Source organism: Phyllobates terribilis, unplaced genomic scaffold (assembly GCF_046119375.1).
Source record: "Phyllobates terribilis strain yellow unplaced genomic scaffold, ASM4611937v1 Scaffold_2__4_contigs__length_985480577, whole genome shotgun sequence".
In the NCBI taxonomy this organism is placed as follows: Eukaryota; Metazoa; Chordata; class Amphibia; order Anura; family Dendrobatidae; genus Phyllobates; species Phyllobates terribilis.
Genome location: NW_027362762.1, coordinates 904,782,575 through 904,804,453, shown reverse-complemented (window position 1 = coordinate 904,804,453; position 21,879 = coordinate 904,782,575). Strand labels below are relative to the sequence as shown.

The 21,879-nt window shown below is 40.5% G+C and overlaps 1 protein-coding gene across 1 annotated transcript in view; it reads left to right on the top strand.

The window, feature by feature from the left end:
* LIPI (lipase I) overlaps positions 1-21,879 on the top strand; it is an 88,337-nt gene that overhangs the window by 38,324 nt on the left and 28,134 nt on the right. Inside the window, exons 3-6 of the mRNA XM_073668236.1 lie at positions 10,066-10,174; positions 10,491-10,592; positions 13,175-13,264; positions 17,495-17,662. Of these exons, the coding sequence (XP_073524337.1) occupies positions 10,066-10,174; positions 10,491-10,592; positions 13,175-13,264; positions 17,495-17,662 (469 nt within the window). The remainder of the gene's footprint in view (positions 1-10,065; positions 10,175-10,490; positions 10,593-13,174; positions 13,265-17,494; positions 17,663-21,879) is intronic.

Genomic DNA, 21,879 nt, shown 5'->3' with positions numbered 1-21,879 from the left:
GAAAAATATGTTTATGGCTCTCAAATATGGCAACACAAACCAATTTTTTCTAAAGGCATTTTGCATTTTTTTTTTACTTTTTAAAAATGGTAAAAAATGCAAAAAAAAAAAAATATATAGAAATCTAGCAATGTCTATTAGCACTGAGTTTTTCACAGACCCATAGACTTTAATGGGTGAATTTAAGTGGAGATCTCCTGAGTTGGAATAAAAACGGACAGGTGTACTTTTTTTTTTTTTTGCGAACCGCTGAACAGCCCTGTAGACTATAATGGGGAAATCTTTTATTGTGAAAAATATGGATAGAACTCATATGAGAATAATGGTCGTCTGAATAAAGCTTTTTTTTATTTATGCACTGATGTGCTTTACTGCCTGGGTACATTTTGAAATTGTCACAGCTTTTTTCTTACTGTCCCTGCTCTTTTTTGCTGATTGATGGGAGTTTGGTGGTTCAAACGCTGAATGATCACACATTTATGGCCTATTTTGGGTTGAAATATTGATAAAAGCAAAGTTAGGAAATAAAAAATAAATATATATATATATATATATATATATATATATACATATATATATATATATATACAGGGTGGTCCAAAAGTGGGTGGACAGAAAGTGTAATAAGGTTATGAAGAGGGAGATTTATCAAACATGGTGTAAAGTGAAACTGGCTCAGTTGCCCTTAGCAACTAATCAGATTCCACTTTTCATTCCTCACAGACTCTTTGGAAAATGAAAGGTGGAATCTGATTGGTTGCTAAGGGCAACTGAGCCAGTTTCACAGATCTAGTTTTCACAGATAGATCTCCCCCAAATCTGTTTTCTTTTCAGATAATTCTAATAACTCATAATGGCAAATAATTTAAATACAGATCAAAGAAAATGGATTTTAACAGAGTATTGGAAATCTCAAAATGCTGAAACCATTAGAGCAAATTGGGTTGAAACATTTGGTACTCAAGCCCCAAAGAGACAAAGCATTTACCGCATTCGTGACAAATTCAATGACACTGGCTCAATCCTTAAAGCTCCAAAAACTGGTCGACCCAAAACAGTCCGTACAGAAGATAATAAACTACTTGTTGCTGAAACATTTGTTCAGAGTCCAATAAAGTCCACCAGAAGAGTCTCTTTGGAATTGGGAATTTCACGAGCTTCTATCATGCGAATCCTGAAATCTATTGGGTGGAAAGCTTATCGTCCACGTCTAATTCATGGTTTATTGGAGGATGATCCAGACAGGCGGCTGCAATTTAGTGTTTGATAAATCTCCCCCTTCATTACCTTATTACACTTTCTGTCCACCTACTTTTGGACCACCCTGTATATACAGTGCCTACAAGTAGTATTCAACCCCCTGCAGATTTAGCTGGTTGACACATGCGGAATTAACTTGGCATTGTGACATTTGTACTGTAGATCAGCCTGGAAGTGGGAAATGCACTGCAGCAATTTTTTTTTTTAATTTATTTATTTTTTAAAAACGTAAAAAGTTAATTCAGAGTGTCATTTATTATTCAACCCCTCAAACCACAAGAATTCTGTTTGGTCCCACTAAAGTATTAAGACGTAGTTCAGGCACCAAGAATAATGAGCTTCACATGTGTGGATTAAAGATCTCTTTTGCCAGCCTTTTCTGACTATTTAAGACCCTCCCCAAACTTGTGAACAGCACTCAGACATGGTCAACATGGGAAAGACAAAGGAGCATTCCAAGGCCATCAGAGACAAGATCGTGGAGGGTCACAAGGCTGGCAAGGGGTACAAAACCCTTTCCAAGGAGTTGGGCCTACCTGTCTCCACTGTTGGGAGCATCATCCGTAAGTGGAAGGCTTATGGAACTACTATTAGCCTTCCACGGCCAGGACAGCCTTTGAAAGTGTCCTCCCATGCCGAGGCCAGGCTTGTCCGAAGAGTCAAGGCTAACCCAAGGACAACAAGGAAGGAGCTCCGGGAAGATCTCATGGCAGTGGGGACATTGGTTTCAGTCAATACCATAAGTAACGTACTCAACCGCAATGGTCTCCGTTCCAGACGAGCCCGTAAGGTACCTTTACTTTCAAAGCGTCATGTCAAGGCTCGTCTACAGTTTGCTCATGATCACTTGGAGGACTCTGAGACAGACTGGTTCAAGGTTCTATGGTCTGATGTGACCAAGATCGAGATCTTTGGTGCCAACCACACACGTGACGTTTGGAGACTGGATGGCACTGCATACGACCCCAAGAATACCATCCCTACAGTCAAGCATGGTGGTGGCAGCATCATGCTGTGGGGCTGTTTCTCTGCCAAGGGGCCTGGCCATCTGGTCCGCATCCATGGGAAGATGGATAGCACGGCCTACCTGGAGATTTTGGCCAAGAACCTCCGCTCCTCCATCAAGGATCTTAAGATGGGTCGTAATTTCATCTTCCAACAAGACAACGACCCAAAGCACACAGCCAAGAAAACCAAGGCCTGGTTCAAGAGGGAAAAAGTCAAGGTGTTGGAGTGGCCTAGTCAGTCTCCTGACCTTAACCCAATTGAAAACTTGTGTAAGGAGCTCAAGAATAAAGTCCACATGAGACACCCAAAGAACCTAGATAACTTGGAGAAGATCTGCATGGAGGAGTGGGCCAAGATAACTCCACAAACCTGTGCCGGCCTGATCAGGTCTTATAAAAGACGATTATTAGCTGTAATTGCAAACAAGGGTTATTCCACAAAATATTAAACATAGGGGTTGTATAATAATTGACCCACACTTTTATGTTTAAAATTTAATAAAATTTAACTGAGCAACATAACTTTTTGGTTTGTAAGATTTATGCTTCTGTTCATAAAACCTACTCTCGTTTGCAGTTTGAAGGCTCTAACTTATTTGCATCTTATCAAACCAGCTAAATCTGCAGGGGGTTGAATACTACTTGTAGGCACTGTATATATATATATATATATATATATATATATATATATATATATATATATATATATATATATGTGTGTGTATATATATATATATATATATATATATATATATACACACACAGTCATGGCGGAAAGTGTTGCCACCCTTGAAATGCTTCCAGAAAATGAAGTATTTCTCCCAGAAAATTATTGCAATTACACATATTTCATTTATTTCCTTCATGTGTATTGGAACAACACAAAAAAAGAGGAAAAAGGGGCAAATTGAACATAATTTCACACAAAACCCCCAAAATAGGCTTGACAAAATTGTGGATAAACGACTTTGTTCTAAGCATGTGATGCTCGTTCAAAACTCAGCTGTGGTAAGTAACAGGTGTGGGCAATATGGAAATTGCGCCTGAAACAAGATGAAAAGGGGACAAGTTGACTCAATCTTTACGTTGTGTGTCTATGTGTGCCACACTAAGCATAGAGAACAGAAAGAGAAGAGAACTGTATGAGGACTCGAGAACCAAAATTGTTGAACAATATGAACAATCTCAAGGTTACAAGTCCATTTCCAGAGATCTTGATGTTCCTTTGTCCATAGTGTGCAACATAATCAAGAAGTTTACAACCCATAGCACTGTAGCTAATCTCCCTGGATGTGGATGGCAGAGAAAAATTGAAGAAAGATTGCAACACTGGATAGTCTGGATGGTGGATAAGCAGCCCCAATCAAGTTCCAAAGAAATTCAAGCTGTCCTGCAGGTTCAGGGTGCATCAGTGTCAGTGCTAACTATCCGTCAGTATTTGAATCAAATGAAATGCTAAGACAGGAGAACCCCACTGCTGACATAGAGACATAAAAAAGCTAGACTGCTGTTTGCTAAAATGTACGTGAGTAAGCCAAAATCCTTCTGGAAAAGCGTCTTGTGGGCCGATGAGACCAAGATAGATCTGTTTGGTAAAGCACATCATTCTACTGTTTACCGAAAATGGAATGAGGCCTATAAAGAAATGAACACGTTACCTACAGTCAAATATGGTGGAGGTTCAAAGATGTTTGTTTGTTTTCTTTTGCGGCCTCTGGCACTGGGTGCCTTGATAGTGTGCAAGGCATCACGAAATCTGAAGATTACCAAAGGATTTTGAGTCGCAATGTAGTGCTTAGTGTCAGAAAGCTGGGTTTGCGTCCTAGGTCATGGGTCTTCCAGCAGGACAATGACCCCAAATATACATCAAGAAGCACCCAGAAATAGATGGAAACAAAGCTCTGGAGAGTTCTGAAGTGGCCAGCAATGAGTCCGGATCTAAATCCCATTGAACACCTGTGGAGAGATCTTAAAATTGCCATATATGAGAGACCTGGAGCAGTTTGCAAAAAAAGAGTGGTCCAAAATTTCAGTTGACAGGTGTAAGAAGCTTGTTGATGGATATAGGATGTGAATAATTGCAATTATTTATTCCAAAGGGTGTGCAATCAAATATTAAGCTGAGGGTGTCAACAATTTTGCCCGGCCCACTTTGGGGGTTTTGTGTGAAATTATCTCCAATTTGCCTTTTTTTTCTTTGTTTTGTTGTGTTGTTCCAAAACACACAAAGGAAATAAACATGTGTATAACAAAACATCTATAATTGCAATAATTTTTTTGAGAAATACTTAATTTTCTGGAACAATTTCAAGGGTGCCATCACTTTCGGCCATGACTGTATGTGTGTGTATATATACAGTTGTGCTCAAAAGTTTACATACCCCGGCAGAATTTTTCCTTTCTTGGCCTTGTTTCAGAGAATATGAATGATAACAAAAAAACTTTTTCTCTACTCATGGTTATTGGTTGAGTGAAGCCATTTATTTCAAACTACTGTGTTTTCTCTTTTTAAATCTTAATGACAAACAAAAACATCCAAATGACCCTGATCAAAACTTCACATACCCTGGTGATTTTGGCCTGATCACATGCACAGAATTTGACACAAATGGGTGTGAATGGATACTAAAGGTAACATCCGCACCTGTGATCTGTTTGCTTGTAATCAGTGTGTGTGCATAAAAACTGAGTGAGTTTCTGGGATGCTGACAGACTCTTGCATCTTTCATCCAGCCACTGACGTTTCTGGATTGTGAGTCATGGGGAAAGCAAAAGAATTGTCAACGGATCTACGAGAAAAGGTAGTTGAACTGTATAACACAGGAAAGGAATACAAGGTAATTTGGAGTGATGAGACCAAAATTGAACTTTTTGGCCACAACCATAAACGTTACATTTGGAGAGAGGTCAACAAGGCCTATGATGAAAGAAACACCGTTCCTACAGTAAAGCACGGAAGTGGATCGCTGATGTTTTGGGGATGTGTGAGCTACAAAGGCACAGGAAACTTGGTAAAAGTTGAAGGAAAGATGAATGCAGCATGTTGTCAGCAAATACTGGAGGCAAATTTGGTACTCATGAGCCCAGAAGCTGCGCTTGGGACGTACTTGGACGTTCCAACATGGCAACGATCCAAAACACAAGGCAAAGTCGACCTGTCATTGGCTACAGCAGAACAAAGTGAAGGTTCTGGAGTGGCCATCTCAATCTGCTGACCTCAATATCATTGAGGAGATCTCAAGCGCGCAGTTCATGCTAGACAGCCCAGGAATTTACAGGAACTGGAGGCTTTTTGCCAAGTAGAATGGCCAGCTTTACTATCTGAGAAATTAAAGAACCTAATCCACAACTACCACAAAAGACTTCAAGCTGTCATAGATGTTAGAGAGGGCAATACACGGTATTAAGAACTGGGGTATGTGAACTTTTGATCAGGGTCATTTGGATGTTTTTGGTTGTCATTAAGATTTAAAAAGAGAAAACACAGTAGTTTGAGCACAACTGTATATATGTATATATATATATATATATATATATATATATGAGGGGCGTTGATTAAAGATTTCCCCTGACCCACTTCTTGTGGACTAAGAGCAATGAAACTCAGCACAGTTATTAGTCCTTCATAGGTGCCACCTAGGGACACACACTTCTTCCATCTCTTTAAGCAACTGTAAACACCTCGCTTGTAGAAGTTGACAGGTTGCTCCAAAAGCCACTTTGTGATTTTGGAAATCAGAGTCTAATCATCTGGAAAATGCTTGCCCTTCAAAAATAACTTCATTTTTGGAAAGAGGTGGAAGTCTGATGGTTCGAGGTCGGGTGAATAAGGTGGATGCAGTAGAATTTCAAAGCCACATAAGCATGCCCCTTGTATATATATATATATATATATCAAAAGAATGCAGCAGCACTCCATATGGCCAAGATACGTCTTAACAATGAAAATAATGAAAATATTAGATCTAAACTGTTTTGCTTAGCGACAAGTACTTACAAATAATGAAGGTTTTTAGCGCATAAATTGGCCAATTCATGTGTGCCCATCAACCACGGCAAGGTAACCTCCCCCTAATGGGTAACTACTCTGCCTAACATGCCACTTTTGGGCTACAAGCCTACAACTAAACGGACAAACATGTCTTCTTCTGGGCATCTACCTTGCCGTGGTTGATTGGCACACATGAATTGGCCAATTTATGCGCTAAAAACCTTCATTGTTTGTAAGTACTTGTTGGTAAGCAAAACAGTTTAGATCTAATATTTTCATTATTTTCATTGTTAAGACGTATCTTGGCCATATGGAGTGCTGCTGCATTCTTTTGATATATTTTATAGTTACGGCAGCTGGCACCAGTTCACACTAGGAGGTGCTGGTCAGGTTTCTCTGGTTTATATATCTATATATAGATATATAAATATATATATCTTTTTTCTGCAAATTGCAGATAAATAAACAATGCAGCTTTCAATTTACAGTCAGTCATTAGATAAAAGTTATTAAAAATGCAAGAGTCACTTTCCTACTACTAATTATAGAGGAATTTACTATGAGCCGCCAGCAGGTTCTCTTGGTTATGTGTGTAATCTCTAGTCACTATATAAGAACTAGATGAATCAGTCTGTAGGTTGAAAGGTCAGGGAGTAAGGACCTGCGTTATCATGTCTAATGTTTAAGCACTGTGTCACATGAGAAATGCAACTTTGGGAGTGTGTTCACATCTACATAGACGGATCTGTTAGCAGCTTCTGGTACAGATTCTGTCATTTTTGATTGGGAAAAGTAGTGCTGCATGCAGGTGTATTCTTCCCAACAAAATGATAGACTCTTAATGTAACATAATGGACTCCATGATAATGCATTTAGGTCTAAGGGTAGTTGGTGAAAAATACCACAGCACTCTCTAAAATATGCAGTCAGCCCCTGTATCAGCGATGATCCATAGGACATAAGTTGTGCTCAAAGTCTGAGACAAATCGAAGCTTTGGCTGTCTTTTCTATTTACACATACTAACTTTTCAATTAAACTTAAATTGTATATTTAAACAGGACCTTTCACCAGATTTTTCATGCTGAACTGGGCACACGATGTAGTTGGTGCTGTAGAGCAAAATAAAACTTTTTTTTTATTTCACTTATGATGCGGAAATATTAGCAAAATTTGCCATTTAAACAGTTAATATTTTCCAAATGCAAGTGGGCGTTACCAGAGAGATTTCACTGGGGGTGTGTACTTCTCTCCCTTTCTGACACTGGCCAATCATAAGCAGGTAGAAACACACTGGAGAAAGAGCACACCCCCACATTAGCATTGACAAACAGTTTGCTTTCCTCACTGCAGAGTAATGATGTGTTGGAGCACAGCAGACCTGAGTGTGATTAAAGAGGCTGTCCAGGTTTATCATGAAAGTCTGCAGTCACTCTGTGTGACTGCAGACTCATGAATCCTCACAGTGCGCGGTGTGAGATTTCTCTGTGCTGGCGGTCATGTGACTGCAAGTATGGGATAGGCATACATCCGGCCACATTCCAACTAAACGTGCTCGATACAAGTGAATTGAGCGAGGCTGAGCACATAAAGTCAGAATGTGGCCATGAGTATTACAAATGTAACTTGTGGTCACATGAACGCTGGCACCGAGGAATCCTGATAGATGCGACACGTGCTGTGACGATTCAGACTTTCATGACAAATCTGGCAACCCCTTTAACTAACAGCTTTCCGCTCTCATCTTTGGCAGTCTTATTACAAAAACTTCTAAGAACTCTGATAGTGCAGACAATGATAAGGCAGGCATCCTCATACAAGGGTGAAAATAACACTCCTAAGCTATAGCTTAGAACAGTCTGTATGAGACCTATTAACCCAGTCTGCTCTCCTCACTGCAGAGAGATTACATGTGCTGGAGTACAGCAGATCTGAGTGTGATTAACACCTTTCAGCTTTCATCTCTAGCAGTTAATGTGGTGGTGGAAGGGAAACAGTATAGCGGAGTAAGACGCCCTTCATTTGCTTTAGCAATACTAATGTGTATTTTGCCTTGCCAATAAAGCTCATTTGAAAGAGAATCCGTCACTTGCCATAAATATGTCACTTTCTTTATCTGGTATGAAAACCACTTTTCTCCTGAATCCGGCATCTTTTTTCTCTTGTGCCTGCGCTTTTCCTTTCCTGATATATGGACCCCTCTTCCCAATATCTATTTTAGTATTTTTATCTCAAGAAGAATAAAGGAGAGAATAGTTGAAGATCACGCCCAATTGTCTAAAAAAGACTAGATATTCATACAGGTAAGAGAGGGAGGTTTATTCCAGGGATGTGTCATTTAATGAACTGCTTTGTGTAGTTTTGCAATTTACAATTTTTTCTTTTCTCCATTCCACATTGCATTAATTCCTGTGTAGTACCTGAAGGGTTAACAAATTTCCTGACAGCAGTTTTGGAGTATTTGTGGGGTGCTGTTTTTAAAATGGTATCACTCCTGGGGAGTTTCCAATATATCAGCCCCTCAAAGTCCAGTTAAATCTGAATAGGTCCCTAAAGAAACCAGGTTTTGTAAAATTGCTTCTAAACTTTTAAACCATGATAACAAAATATGACGCTTGAAAAATTATGCAGATCTAAAGTAGAGTTATGGGAAAAGTTGTTAATTATTTTGTACAGCGTGACTAACTGGTTTAAGGATGTAAAATTAAAGGTTTGAAAATGTATCATTTTTTTAAACTTTTTGCCCAAATGCCGATATTTTCACAAATAAACGCAAGACAATTCAACCTAAATTTACCACAAACATAAAGTACAATGTATCACAAAAAACCATTATCAGAATTATTACCACATGAAGTGACACTGATCAGATTTAAAAATTGGGCTTGGTCATTAAGGTCAAAATTGGCTCGGTCAGTAATGGGTTAAGATTGCTGAATGTTTTGCTTCTATAACATTTATGTATCACAGAGTACTTAGCTTTGCCGACTGTAGAATGAGTTTCCAGAGAATTTGTCAGTGAGCTCAACTGATGACTTGGTCTGTGCCACTTGTTTCTAAAATGCTACTATGTAGGCAGCAATGAGAACTGGGGAAAATCCTTAAAGTCCCATTCTGGTGTTTTTCTTTATTTCCCCATCAGGCAGTTGTTAGTAACATATGTTCTATGTGTAGTAAACTTACAGGTCGCCGTCTTCTGCCGTTTCCAGTTCCACTCCACCATCTTGTGACTTGCTCACACTGCCGACTGTTGCTTTCTCTCTTAATAGAGATCTATGAGTGTTTTGTTCTGACTTACATTGAGAAGTGATAGCAAACATGGGAGTGAAGAGGCCAATCACAACTGCGGTCACATGATCCAGGAGAGGAGTGGACCGATGCTGGAAACGGCAGAAGACTGCAATCTGTAAGTTTACAACACACATGGAACACACATTACTGATTCTTGACCGCTGATGAAATAAGATGAAGTTCTGGTACAATGATGGTATAGAACAACACATCCTGCCAGTACATGCTGGTGCCTCTGCCCATTGGGCAACATTCCATTACATTCTCTTCTGCATCGATGCACTAGCTCCTAGAAACATGAGATTGATGTAGGGAAGCGGAGCTGTCATGAAGTGTATGTAGTAGGAAATTCCCATGCACCACTCCCTCGATTCCTTGCTTTCTTGGGGCAACTTCCCACCATATTGCCAATATATCGAATTATGTACTTCTTGTTGGCATAAGATGTATATTTTAAACTGTAACACATTAATGCCTATATCTTCGTTTAATTTTTAGCTATATATGTATTATTACAGAACCAAGGAGGATCACTGGACTCCATCTACATGATTGGTGTCAGCCTTGGGGCGCATATTTCTGGTTTTGTTGGTAAAATGTACAATGGTTCAATTGGTCGAATAACAGGTGATTATTTCTGTTTCTTTTATCCCATCACCTTCCAGATGTGACGACAGTATTATTATGTAATGTGCTTTGTCAGCCAGATCCCAATGGCCAGGACCATCCCCCCTTACACTAGGATCATTGTCATTACTTTGGAATTGTTTTCTCTATAGAGAAGTAGAAAAAACTTTTTAATTTGTTAACCGCCCCTTCATCTTCAGTCCTCCCCTGTTAGGATCCACCTTTGTCACTTATTGGTAATATATTTGTGTTTTTATTATTCTATATGAATACTTCAGGATTATTTTACTGGATCTTCTTTTCTTTTGGGTCGTAGGACTGGATCCTGCTGGACCATTATTCAACGGGAAACCACCCGAAGACAGATTGCATTATAGTGATGCAAAGTTCGTAGATGTTGTCCATTCTGACATTGATGGTAAATATATAAGTTAAAAAAAAATTAAAATTGTCTGTCTAGTCCACTTTGGACAATCCTTCCGTAGCTTGACAAAAAGATGATCACGAAGTGTTCCCCTACTTGAACCCCCAGTGATCAGCGGTATTCTGTGAAGAATGCTGGCCATACACATGAGATAACTGTTGGTCATATGGCAGCAGCTATCTCTCCATATTCACCCATACAATTAAGCGTTCAGCTTGACCGAGAGTTTGTGTTCTTAACAGGCCTGGAAGTAGCTCTTTTGTGGAGAACACAGGGGCGCTGGGCAAAGCGCATGCGCAAGTATATGGAAGAGTCGATGTGACGCCGGTGGGTGTGGACCCATTGTACCATTGGCCAGGCTCACTCTGGAGGGGCATAACTAAGTGACTACCTGATTTTCATTAGAGCCTCTGATGGTGAGGATAGGCTTGGAGTCTTAAGGTAGTCACCAGGTTCCACTCCAGGCAGTCCTCGGACCTGCGGAAGCTGACCAGTGAGTCAAAGGCACAAATATGAAGCACAGAGGGCAAAGACAGAGACCTGGTCAGACAGTCTGAGAATGGGGCGGGTAACATAAGTTCAAAATATGAAGCCGGAATATGAAAGATGGCGCTTAGAAACTGCGCGAGTCACTGGCATGACAGTCGGCAGACATGGCTATCAGCCAAGTCATCGTTTGGTCGACAGCTATTTATTGTGTATGGGGTCCCTTAGTCCACCCAAGAAATTAGAACGCCTATACGCCAAGGCACCACCAACATGATGAGTTACTGCTTTATTGTTAAGCACATAAGCAAAAACAACTACATTTCATTGTTTCCTCAAGCTGTATACAATTGGTGCTCCACTATAAAGCCATAATTCATCTTATCGGCAGTGCCTTGGACTTATTTTCACTTCTTTGCGTTGTGCTGTAATTATGTTGTTTTACGTGCAATATATTCTCTTTGTGCAGTAAGTTATTTTAGCAAAAATTTGGAATTGTTTCAGTAACACATATATCTCCTATATCAGTGCCGCTTTCATAAAGTATGCATAAAAACACATGAAGATGCCAATCAAGACTGTTTACGCCGACCATCTGAAGTTCTTTTTTTTTATATAGCTACTTCTTAAGCTTCACTCAGTAATTGAAAAATTAGTTGCGGCTTTGCAAGCAATATATCATTTTTGTATTTTCTGTGCTGTCGCACCATTAGCTGGGAGAGAAGATATACAACCTATGATTTCCTGAATTAAATGCTTTAGATAAGACAGAGACAGTTTCTTAAGAATTTCAAGAGAATAGAAGTCAATGAGACGGCAAAAATGTAATTTATTGATTGCACTCACAGAAAGCGGTTTATGTTAGTTGGTAATTTCCTTACACTTGCCTTAATTCTCTGACTACTTATTCTTCTGACGTCTGTATACACTTGAATAGGCATAAAATGTAAGAATAAAATATGTGAATGTTTAAATGTGATATCTCAATAACATGTTAGCTTTCCACCTTTTGACTCTAGAGCTGTTGCAAAACTGCAAATCACAGCAAAAACCTGGGGTTACCAGGGCATGCCCAGAGTTGTAGACTTGTAATGCCTGGAGACCACTGTTTGAATATACAATTGCCTACAAATTTAACTCAATGTAAAAACTTAAAGAGGGGTTTCCATATATATAAGTTGTTGCATATTATTAGAATATGGTATATGCTTTATATGGACACAGGTATTGGCCGCCTACACATATCCCCTACAGGTGCTCTTATGATCTCCCATTCCACATCCATAGACCTTAAAATGGAGTTGGCCCCTTTGCAGCTATAACAACTTCTGCTTTTCTTGGGAAGTATTTCTACGAGATTTTGGAGGTTTCTTTGAGAATTATAGCTCATACATTCAGAAGAGCATTTATGAGGTCAGATACTGATGTTGGAGGAGAGGCCGCACTCACAATCTCCTTTCTTAAATGGTCATGTTCTTCCACACTAAACTCACCCAGCCATGTCTTTATGGACCTTGTGCACTGGGCACAATTATGTGAAAAAGAAAAGGGACTTCCCCAATCATTTTCCACAAAGTTGAAAGCTAAAATTGTCTCATGTTGAACCATTAATATTTCAGCACTCGGTGACCCCGCTTTTTAATGTTACGGGGTCTCCACTTTGTGGCTGAGTTGCTGCGGTTCCTTCCACTTCTCAATATCACTCACACAGGAGATGGGGGAAGATTTAGGAGGGAAGAAACGTCATGGATGTTATACCGGTGACTCCTATTATAGGAACACGCAGGTACCAGTGGCCTCTTTAGAATGTAGCAATGGACTAAATGAAAAACAAGAATTGATGATTGAGAGAAGTGTCCCAATAGTTTTGATCAAGGCGTGTACATTTTAGAGGTTATTTTCAGAGTAATTTATCAGTTGATATTGATGATAATCTGGTGAAACGTTCACACTTCAATAATACTTTACATAAACTTGATTTGTATAGCAGAAGCAAAAGAATTGGGTCTCCTGATGGGCCTCATGCTCCATAGTCCAGTATCGTACATGAAATCAGAATATGTCACATTTTTCCTTTATCTCCTTTCCAGCTCTAGGTTATCGGGAAAGTTTAGGACATATTGATTTCTACCCAAATGGAGGAACCGATCAGCCTGGTTGTCCGAAAACCATATTATCAGGTAAATCTATTTGCTGCCTCCAAAAGAAATGATTTAAAATGACCAGATCACTTCAGGATTAGGTCCAACATTCTTTATAGTAATCAGAACTGATTTTCTGCATAGACTTGGGGCAGATTTATCCCACAGCTGTTATATTTTTCAAGCAATAGAAGGAAAGTTCTATTTTTTTTAAGCCTTTTTGATTAAAGAGGACAACAGTTAAAACACCAGTCCATAATTTTTTTTTATTTCAGCGCTGAAGTGGTGCCTTTAATCCAAGTTTCCTGCCCTTAGTATTATACTCACCAGCCGCCATCTTCAGCTCTTCCTGGCAATGCTCCAGTCCCCCTCCTCCCGCAGCTCCTTACTGACTGTAAGTCAGAAGTAACGGTCACAAGCTCTCAATGCAAGTCTATAAGAGACTCATTCTGGCCTCGTTCTGGCTCTCATAGACCTACATTGAGTAGTGTGTTCTGGATCGCTCTAACACTGGAGCGATCCGACAGGTCACAAACTGCTAGAGACCGTCCGGAGCGGAGCCGATAAAAGCAAAGATGGCAGCTGAGAAATATAATACTAGGGTTAGGGAATTCGGATTATTAGCACCCTTCCACTGCTTCAATAAAAAAGCTGAAGTGGTGCGTAGTATAAAATTTGGATTAAGTAATTTAGGCAGCTTCAAAAAAATAAATAAATAACAAAATGGTGTTTAAGGATGGACATTCACTTTTAAGGTTTTGAGTGCCCTTTGCAACATTTTTAATTGATTTGTTGATTTGAATTGATTATAATTGACTTCAATGTTTGTACCAAAAAAGACTTACTACTTTTCTAGTTTTATGCCTAATAAATGACTGTCTATATATTCTGACTGCAATCATCATATCTACGTGCACTCTGCTAATGATTTCCTCATGTCTCTGGAATTAGATAACAATTATATATTACAATATGGCTATTATATGCCATCGCTTTGTGATCAGCGGTCATTCTGTAATGCAGATGCTGGAATGCAACGCTCAGAGACACAAGACGGGAACAGTCGGGGATGTATATATATACAGTACAGACCAAAAGTTTCTCATTTAAAGATTTTTCTGTATTTTCATGACTTTGAAACTTCTACATTCACACTGAAGGCATCAAAACTATGAATTAACACATGTGGAATTATATACTTAACAAAATAGTGTGAAACAACTGAAAATATGTCTTATATTCTAGGTTCTTCAAAGTAGCCACCTTTTGCTTTGGTGACTGCTTTGCACACTCTTGGCATTCTCTTGATGAGCTTCAAGAGGTAGTCACTGGAAATGGTTTTCACTTCACAGGTGTGCCCTGTCAGGTTTAATAAGTGGGATTTCTTGCCTTATAAATGGGGTTGGGACCATCAGTTGTGTTGTGCAGAAGTCTGGTGGATACACAGCTGATAGTCCTACTGAATAGACTGTTAGAATTTATATTATGGCAAGAAAAAAGCAGCTAAGTAAAGAAAAACGAGTGGCCATCATTACTTTAAGAAATAAAGGTCAGTCAGTGCGAAAAATTGGGAAAACTTTGAAAGTGTCCCTAAGTGCAGTTGCAAAAACCATCAAGCGCTACAAAGAAACTGGCTCACATGAGGACCGCCCCAGGAAAGGAAGACCAAGAGTCACCTCTGCTTCTGAGGATAAGTTTATCCGAGTCACCAGCCTCAGAAATCGCAGGTTAACAGCAGCTCAGATTAGAGACCAGGTCAATGCCACACAGAGTTCTAGCAGCAGACACATCTCTACAACAACTGTTAAGAGGAGACTTTGTGCAGCAGGCCTTCATGGTAAAATAGCTGCTAGGAAACCACTGCTAAGGACAGGCAACAAGCAGAAGAGACTTGTTTGGGCTAAAGAACACAAGGAATTGACATTAGACCAGTGGAAATCTGTGCTTTGGTCTGATGAGTCCAAATTTGAGATCTTTGGTTCCAACCATAGTGTCTTTGTGCGACGCAGAAAAGGTGAACGGATGGACTCTATATGCCTGGTTCCCACCGTGAAGCATGGAGGAGGAAGTGTTATGGTGTGGGGGTGCTTTGCTGGTGACACTGTTGGGGATTTATTCAAAATTGAAGGCATACTGAACCAGCATGGCTACCACAGCATCTTGCAGCGGCATGCTATTCCATCTGGTTTGCGTTTAGTTGGACCATCATTTATTTTTCAACAGGACAATGACCCCAAACACACCTCCAGGCTGTGTAAGGGCTATTTGACCAAGGATGAGAGTGATGGGGTGCTATGCCAGATGACCTGGCCTCCACAGTCACCAGACCTGAACCCAATCGAGATGGTTTGGGGTGAGCTGGACCGCAGAGTGAAGGCAAAAAGGCCAACAAGTGCTAAGCATCTCTGGGAACTCCTTCAAGATTGTTGGAAGGCCATTTACGGTGACTACCTCTTGAAGCTCATCAAGAGAATGCCAAGAGTGTGCAAAGCAGTCATCAAAGCAAAAGGTGGCTACTTTGAAGAACCTAGAATATAAGACATATTTTCAGTTGTTTCACACTTTTTTGTTAAGTATATAATTCCACATGTGTTAATTCATAGTTTTGATGCCTTCAGTGTGAATGTACAATATTCATAGTCATGAAAATACAGAAAAATCTTTAAATGAGAAGGTGTGTCCAAACTTTTGGTCTGTACTGTATATAACCACTTTATATGTATAACAAGTATTATGCAAAGGGGTTAGTAACAGGGATAATGAACAGCAAATTGGAATAACAATGAGAAACAGTTTCAATGAATAACGGTAAAGTTCTTTGCAAAAGTGTGATGCACCCAGTCATAGGAGTCACCACGTGAGTTCTCCTTGTATGGCCCTAGTAGGGGTCACTGGTTATTCCTGCTAGGCCAAAAGTCTTTTCTGAATAGAGTCTATCAGATCCCGTTTAGCCTCTCACGCACCAAACAGCCCCCTTTCAACCTGAAATCCTAATCCCAACTGTCCCCGATACCGTGAGTGGAAATTGAAAGTGAAGGCCCTTCCGATTCCTCCGCTGTTGCTGGCACGTCTCTCCTGTCGCAGTCCTCTCTCAGCTCTTATCGACTTGACTGTTGACAGTAGTCTCTCACGCTTGGGGTAAGGGGATCCAGACCTCGACTTTTGACAGGCGGTGTTGGGCCCTGGGTACTTACTCCGTGTGGGGTGCAGGTCCTTACTCTGGGCCACAAATGCAGGGCTCAGGGCGCTTCTGTGAGGAATCCAGAGCTTCTCAGGCGGTGTCTGACTCTGGTCCAGCGCAGGCCTCCGGCTGGGGCCTGTCGCACTGAGATCTGCGATCCCTCTGGAACACGTCTGCTCCACTCTGCAGCCTGGCGCCAAATCTTTGTGTCTTGGCACGCTGGGCTTTTTTATATCCAGCAAATCCTTCCTGGAGGTCATCTGATCAGGTCCAGCATCTGAATCTGTTCCCCCTTCAACTCTTCTAGCATAACTTGGGTCCGCTTTATTTCGTCTGGCCAGCAGATGGCAACCTTCCCTCATCTCTGGCACCTCCTGCAAGAATCCTCCTTCATTGCACTCTACTACAATTCATCTCTGGGATGCCCGCTGACCCTGAGATTGAAGGGGGTGCAGTGGAGGTTTAGTGCTGCGTCTCCTTCACAATTTTTCTTTTGCCCATTTAACCAAATGTAAAGCGATGGCATATTTTGGTGGTATGGTAAGTTTCTAACAGTCCCAAATCAGCCCTTTTTGGAAACAGTCCCGACAAGTTTGAGGATGTTGCTGGTTAGAAAGAGATGGTGTTTATATAATATCCACTCACAAAAGAGCGTTCCTGTATGTGCTTAGGAGGGACTGATATTGTCCCAAAATTGTCTTGAAATGGCAAACATCAATGCTGATATCTTTGTGAAATGTCATCACTTATGTGAATTTACCCTTAGTGCATGTGATGGAAATAACATAGGAGTACAGTACTGGAAGATTTTCTAATGTTTCTGAACTGAAGAGTCACATTATTTTGTTATTACAATATACCCATTATAGACTGGGTGACATATTGGAATTCGATTTAATGGAAATCAGAGTTTCTCCACCTAAATTTCTGTCTTCTATCTTGGTTGTCAAAAATGCCAGTTTTGACCTCTACTTCTGGGGCCAGGCTGTGTGCTTTTCCGATAAACAGTGTACTTTTTTATATACTAATTCATAATAGAATATAACTTTGCACAACATATACTCAGTCTCTGATGACTCTTTGTGCAGGTTCTGAATATTTCAAGTGTGACCACCAGCGGTCGGTGTTTCTGTACATATCATCCTTGAGCGACTCTTGTAGTGTTGTGACTTTTCCCTGCGAAAATTACAAAAATTACAGAATTGGAAAATGTGTGGATTGCCAGGAGTTTGGAGACCTCGGCTGCCCAGTCTTAGGTAAAGTACATTTTGAATCTTTATGTTTACATTGTATATTACTGAGAATTTTATTACACGCGTCTTATTTTGCAAAAAAATATATATATATTTTTTTATTTTAGGATTTTCTGATATGCCATTAGCAGAGATGAGCGAACCCGAACTTACAAGTTTGGCATTCGTACCGGACAGTTAGTGTTCGGTGCTAATCACCAAACAGATTTCTCCTGGAAGTCCGTTGCAATGTTTGGAGTTCCGGGGGAAGAGAATGTGTGAGACAGAGTGTGTGTGTGTGAGAGAGAGAATGAATTTTGCAGCTAAAAGTTCGGGTCCCCATTGTTTTCAATGGAGTTCTGGTTCAAGTTCGGGTACAGTTCTGGTATCCGAACTGAAATTTGGAATAAAGTTCGGGTCGGGTACCAGAACACGAACTTCCATGGGTCCGCTCATCCCTAGCCATTAGGTCAATATTTAACGTCTGTGTAAATCCTAAAATTACCATGAAAAAAGGGGACCTGACACTCTGTAACTTACTGAATCTTTTTAGCTGACTCATTTCAGTATAAATATATATATATATATATATATATATATATATTTATATATTTAAAGGGAATCTGTAAATAACATCAACCCAACCCTCCAAAACTGCATGTATGGGCATGCAGGTCTTGGAAATGTAAATCCATCTACACCTTTATATCTTCTATCTGTTGCTGTATTCCTGAGTAATTAGCATTTTAATTAGTATAGAAATGAGGCATTAAGTGCTCTGAGTATGAACGAGCGCCTAACAAATCTCTTCTTCAGGAGTGGGTTTCCCTACCCAGCACCTGTGTCTTTAGCTTGACTGATAGCTCACTGTATGATTTCGTTGCCTTGACAGGGCAAGGACAGTGGTTTCTGAAGTGCTCTGTCTTGCCAAGAGAACTTAATGCTTCATTTGCATATAAATTGAAATTTTAATTACTCGGGAATGCAGCAACAGATAAGGGATATAAAAGTGTTGATGGATTTACATTTTAAGACCTGCATGCCCAAATATGCCACATAATCCCTTTAAAATATAACTTATTGACTTTTTTTCAGCCTCCACTAGAAGTATCTTTAGAGCTAACTGCATAATGTCTTATCATTAAATTTAACATATAAGAGTTTGCAAAAGCTCTTAATCTCCTTCTAGTGGTGGCTTTAGGTAGCTGGCATGTTTCCTTTATAAGAAAATGTGGTGTGCGACAATGGAAATGTAGAAACCATCAGCGTGACAATTTGTGGCATGCCAATTTATCATCTGGAACACAGACTTTTGGCCCTATTGTGCTTCTTTCTCACTGAGAAATGGCATAAATTTCAGGTGTGCGCAGGACGGTAGTCATAGACGAGGGGCTGTTGTTCTCCCACATCCTAGCACCCCACAAGTAAATAATGTCCTGTCTGTCGTGTGGCCTGTGTAAAGTGGATAACACTCAATTTTGGTTCCGAAGACTCCGCTTGCTCTGCGATTCCCGATCCAGATGCAGGCAAACCGTCAACAGCAGATGCTTTATCCTTTTTAAACGGTTCTACTTTACTTAACATCTGGTATTCAATCAAAGTTACAGCACAGTACATTTTCACTCTGTCCTTTTGTTCAGCCTGAGCTCATCCTTTGTTTAATGACACCCGAGGCCCCTGAGACGCTATATCTGGCTCTGCAGCTCCCATGTTTTCTGGCCCACTTCTCTGACATGGCTTCCCATCCAGCTTGCCCTTCTGGAAGATGAATAAGGCACTCACTTCCGTACCTAATTCGTGCCGATGACCCCGGATATCCTGGGATGGACCGCTGAAATTGGTGGTGGCCATCAGCATGCTGCTCCCAAAAGTTTCGTACTCTTCTGTGCTAATCAGCCCACTGGCCTAATCTTGCTTTCATCTAATCCCTCACTCTATCACTATCTTAACTCTGCATCTATCTCCAACTAACCCTAACCAGCAAATGCTTCCCCTTATATCTACTCCTACCCCACTGGTGGGCGGGGCTTGCGCAGATTGACAGCATCGCTTGCCGATATATGCTACTGCGCATATGCCGCAGCCATTTTGCTGGAGCCAAAGGCCGCAATATGAACTGCGCAAGTCCAGCATTTAAAATAGGAGGCAGGTCACTGAAGGTTCAGTGACCAGTCATTTAAGCATATAAGGATGAATATGAGAACACAGCACCAAATAAAGCCCCGCCCACAGGCCCGCCCTGGAGGACGAGAATCTAATTAACTGAAAACTACAATTAAAGATTAAACAGCAACCACAAGATGGATTTAATCAACCCAGGTATCATATTAATCAGTGTAACGGCGCCAACCTGACACTGCCTGTAGTTTACTTAGCAAAATCCTGATGACAGGTTCCCTTTAAAATGCACAAAATGCGCCCGTTTTAGTAAGGAGGAATGAAGAGCATGCTTTTCCCGTACATACCTTTACATGTGTTTGGTGATTATTTAGCTCATTAGACTTGTAATATTTATTTTTACTGATATTTATCAAGTCCTACAGAGAAACTCATGGCACCATGTAGAAGCTCATGGCACCATGTATACTTATAACAACCAAAGCTCATTTTTCTGTATTAGGGCAGGTGTGGACGAGCATATTATTGGTCCTAGTGCTCTCTGAGAAAGCATTGGATCGCACCAGGACCAAGATTATGCTATGGGGCCATTAACACATTAACAATAAGAACATGGAAGAGTCCAGGAGCCATTTGGTGAGCTGCATATCCTGCTACATGTTTACAGACTTGCCAGTGGAAAAGCCAAACTTCACATGCCAGAAATGCAAGGTTGTGTTCCTGTTGGAGGAAAAGTTGCGAAATCTAGAAGAGAGGTTAACTACCTTGAAAATCATTAAGGAAGGTGAAGAGTGCTTAGACAGAGCAGAATTATCTCTTCATGATACAGAAAGAAAAGAAATTCGAACTGCACCTGATGAAACAGAGGAATGGAAGCATGTGACCCACAGAAACAGGAGGATCGAGAGGCAGTCAGCACCCATACTGCTCAGGAACCAGTACCAGGCTCTCACGCAGGAGAACCACGAAGAAATACAGCAAGATAAGACTTTGCCCACAATGAATAACCTTGTAAGCCCTCAAAATCCTCCTGGATGGAGAAAGAAAAATGTTGTGAAGAAAAAACGGAGAGTGGTGGTCATAGGGGATTCCCTGTTGAGAGGAACAGAGGCCGCTATCTGCAGACCAGACATAACCTCAAGAGAAATGTGCTGTCTTCCAGGAGCAAAAATTAAAGATGTGTCTGACAGGATATCAAGACTCTTCAGACCTACAGATCACTACCCATTCCTGCTAATACATGTGGGGACAAATGACACCGCAAGAAAGGACCTGGAAACCATCTGCAGTGACTTTGAAAACTTAGGCAAGAAAGTGAAAGAATTGGGAGCGCAGTTGGTCTTCTCATCCATCCTCCCAGTGGATGGCCATTGAACAATGAGGTGGAATAAGATTCTACAGGTGAACAACTGGCTACGTCGATGGTGCCGTCAACAAGGATTTGGATTTCTGGATCACAGAATGAATTACCTACAGTTAGGTCCATATATATTTGGACAGAGACAACATTTTTCTAATTTTGGTTCTAGACATTACCACAATGAATTAAAAAAAAAAAAAATTCAGATGCAGTTGAAGTTCAGACTTTCAGCTTTCATTTGAGGGTATCCACATTAAAATTGGATGAAGGGTTTAGGAGTTTCAGCTCCTTAACATGTGCCACCCTGTTTTTAAAGGGACCAAAAGTAATTGGACAATTGACTCCAAGGCTATTTCATGGACAGGTGTGGGCAATCCCTTCGTTATGTCATTCTCAATTAAGCAGATAAAACGCCTGGAGTTGATTTGAGGTGTGGTGCTTGCATTTGGAAGGTTTTGCTGTGGAGTAACCATGCGGTCAAAGGAGCTCTCCATGCAGGTGAAATAAGCCATCCTTAAGCTGCAAAAACAGAAAAAACCCATCCGAGAAATTGCTACAATATTAGGAGTGGCAAAATCTACAGTTTGGTACATCCTGAGAAAGAAAGAAAGCACTGGTGACTCATCAATGCAAAAAGACCTGGGCGCCAACGGAAGACAACAGTGGTGGATGATCGCAGAATAATCTCCATGGTGAAGAGAAACCCCTTCACAACAGCCAACCAAGTGAACAACACTCTCCAGGAGGTAGGCGTATCAATATC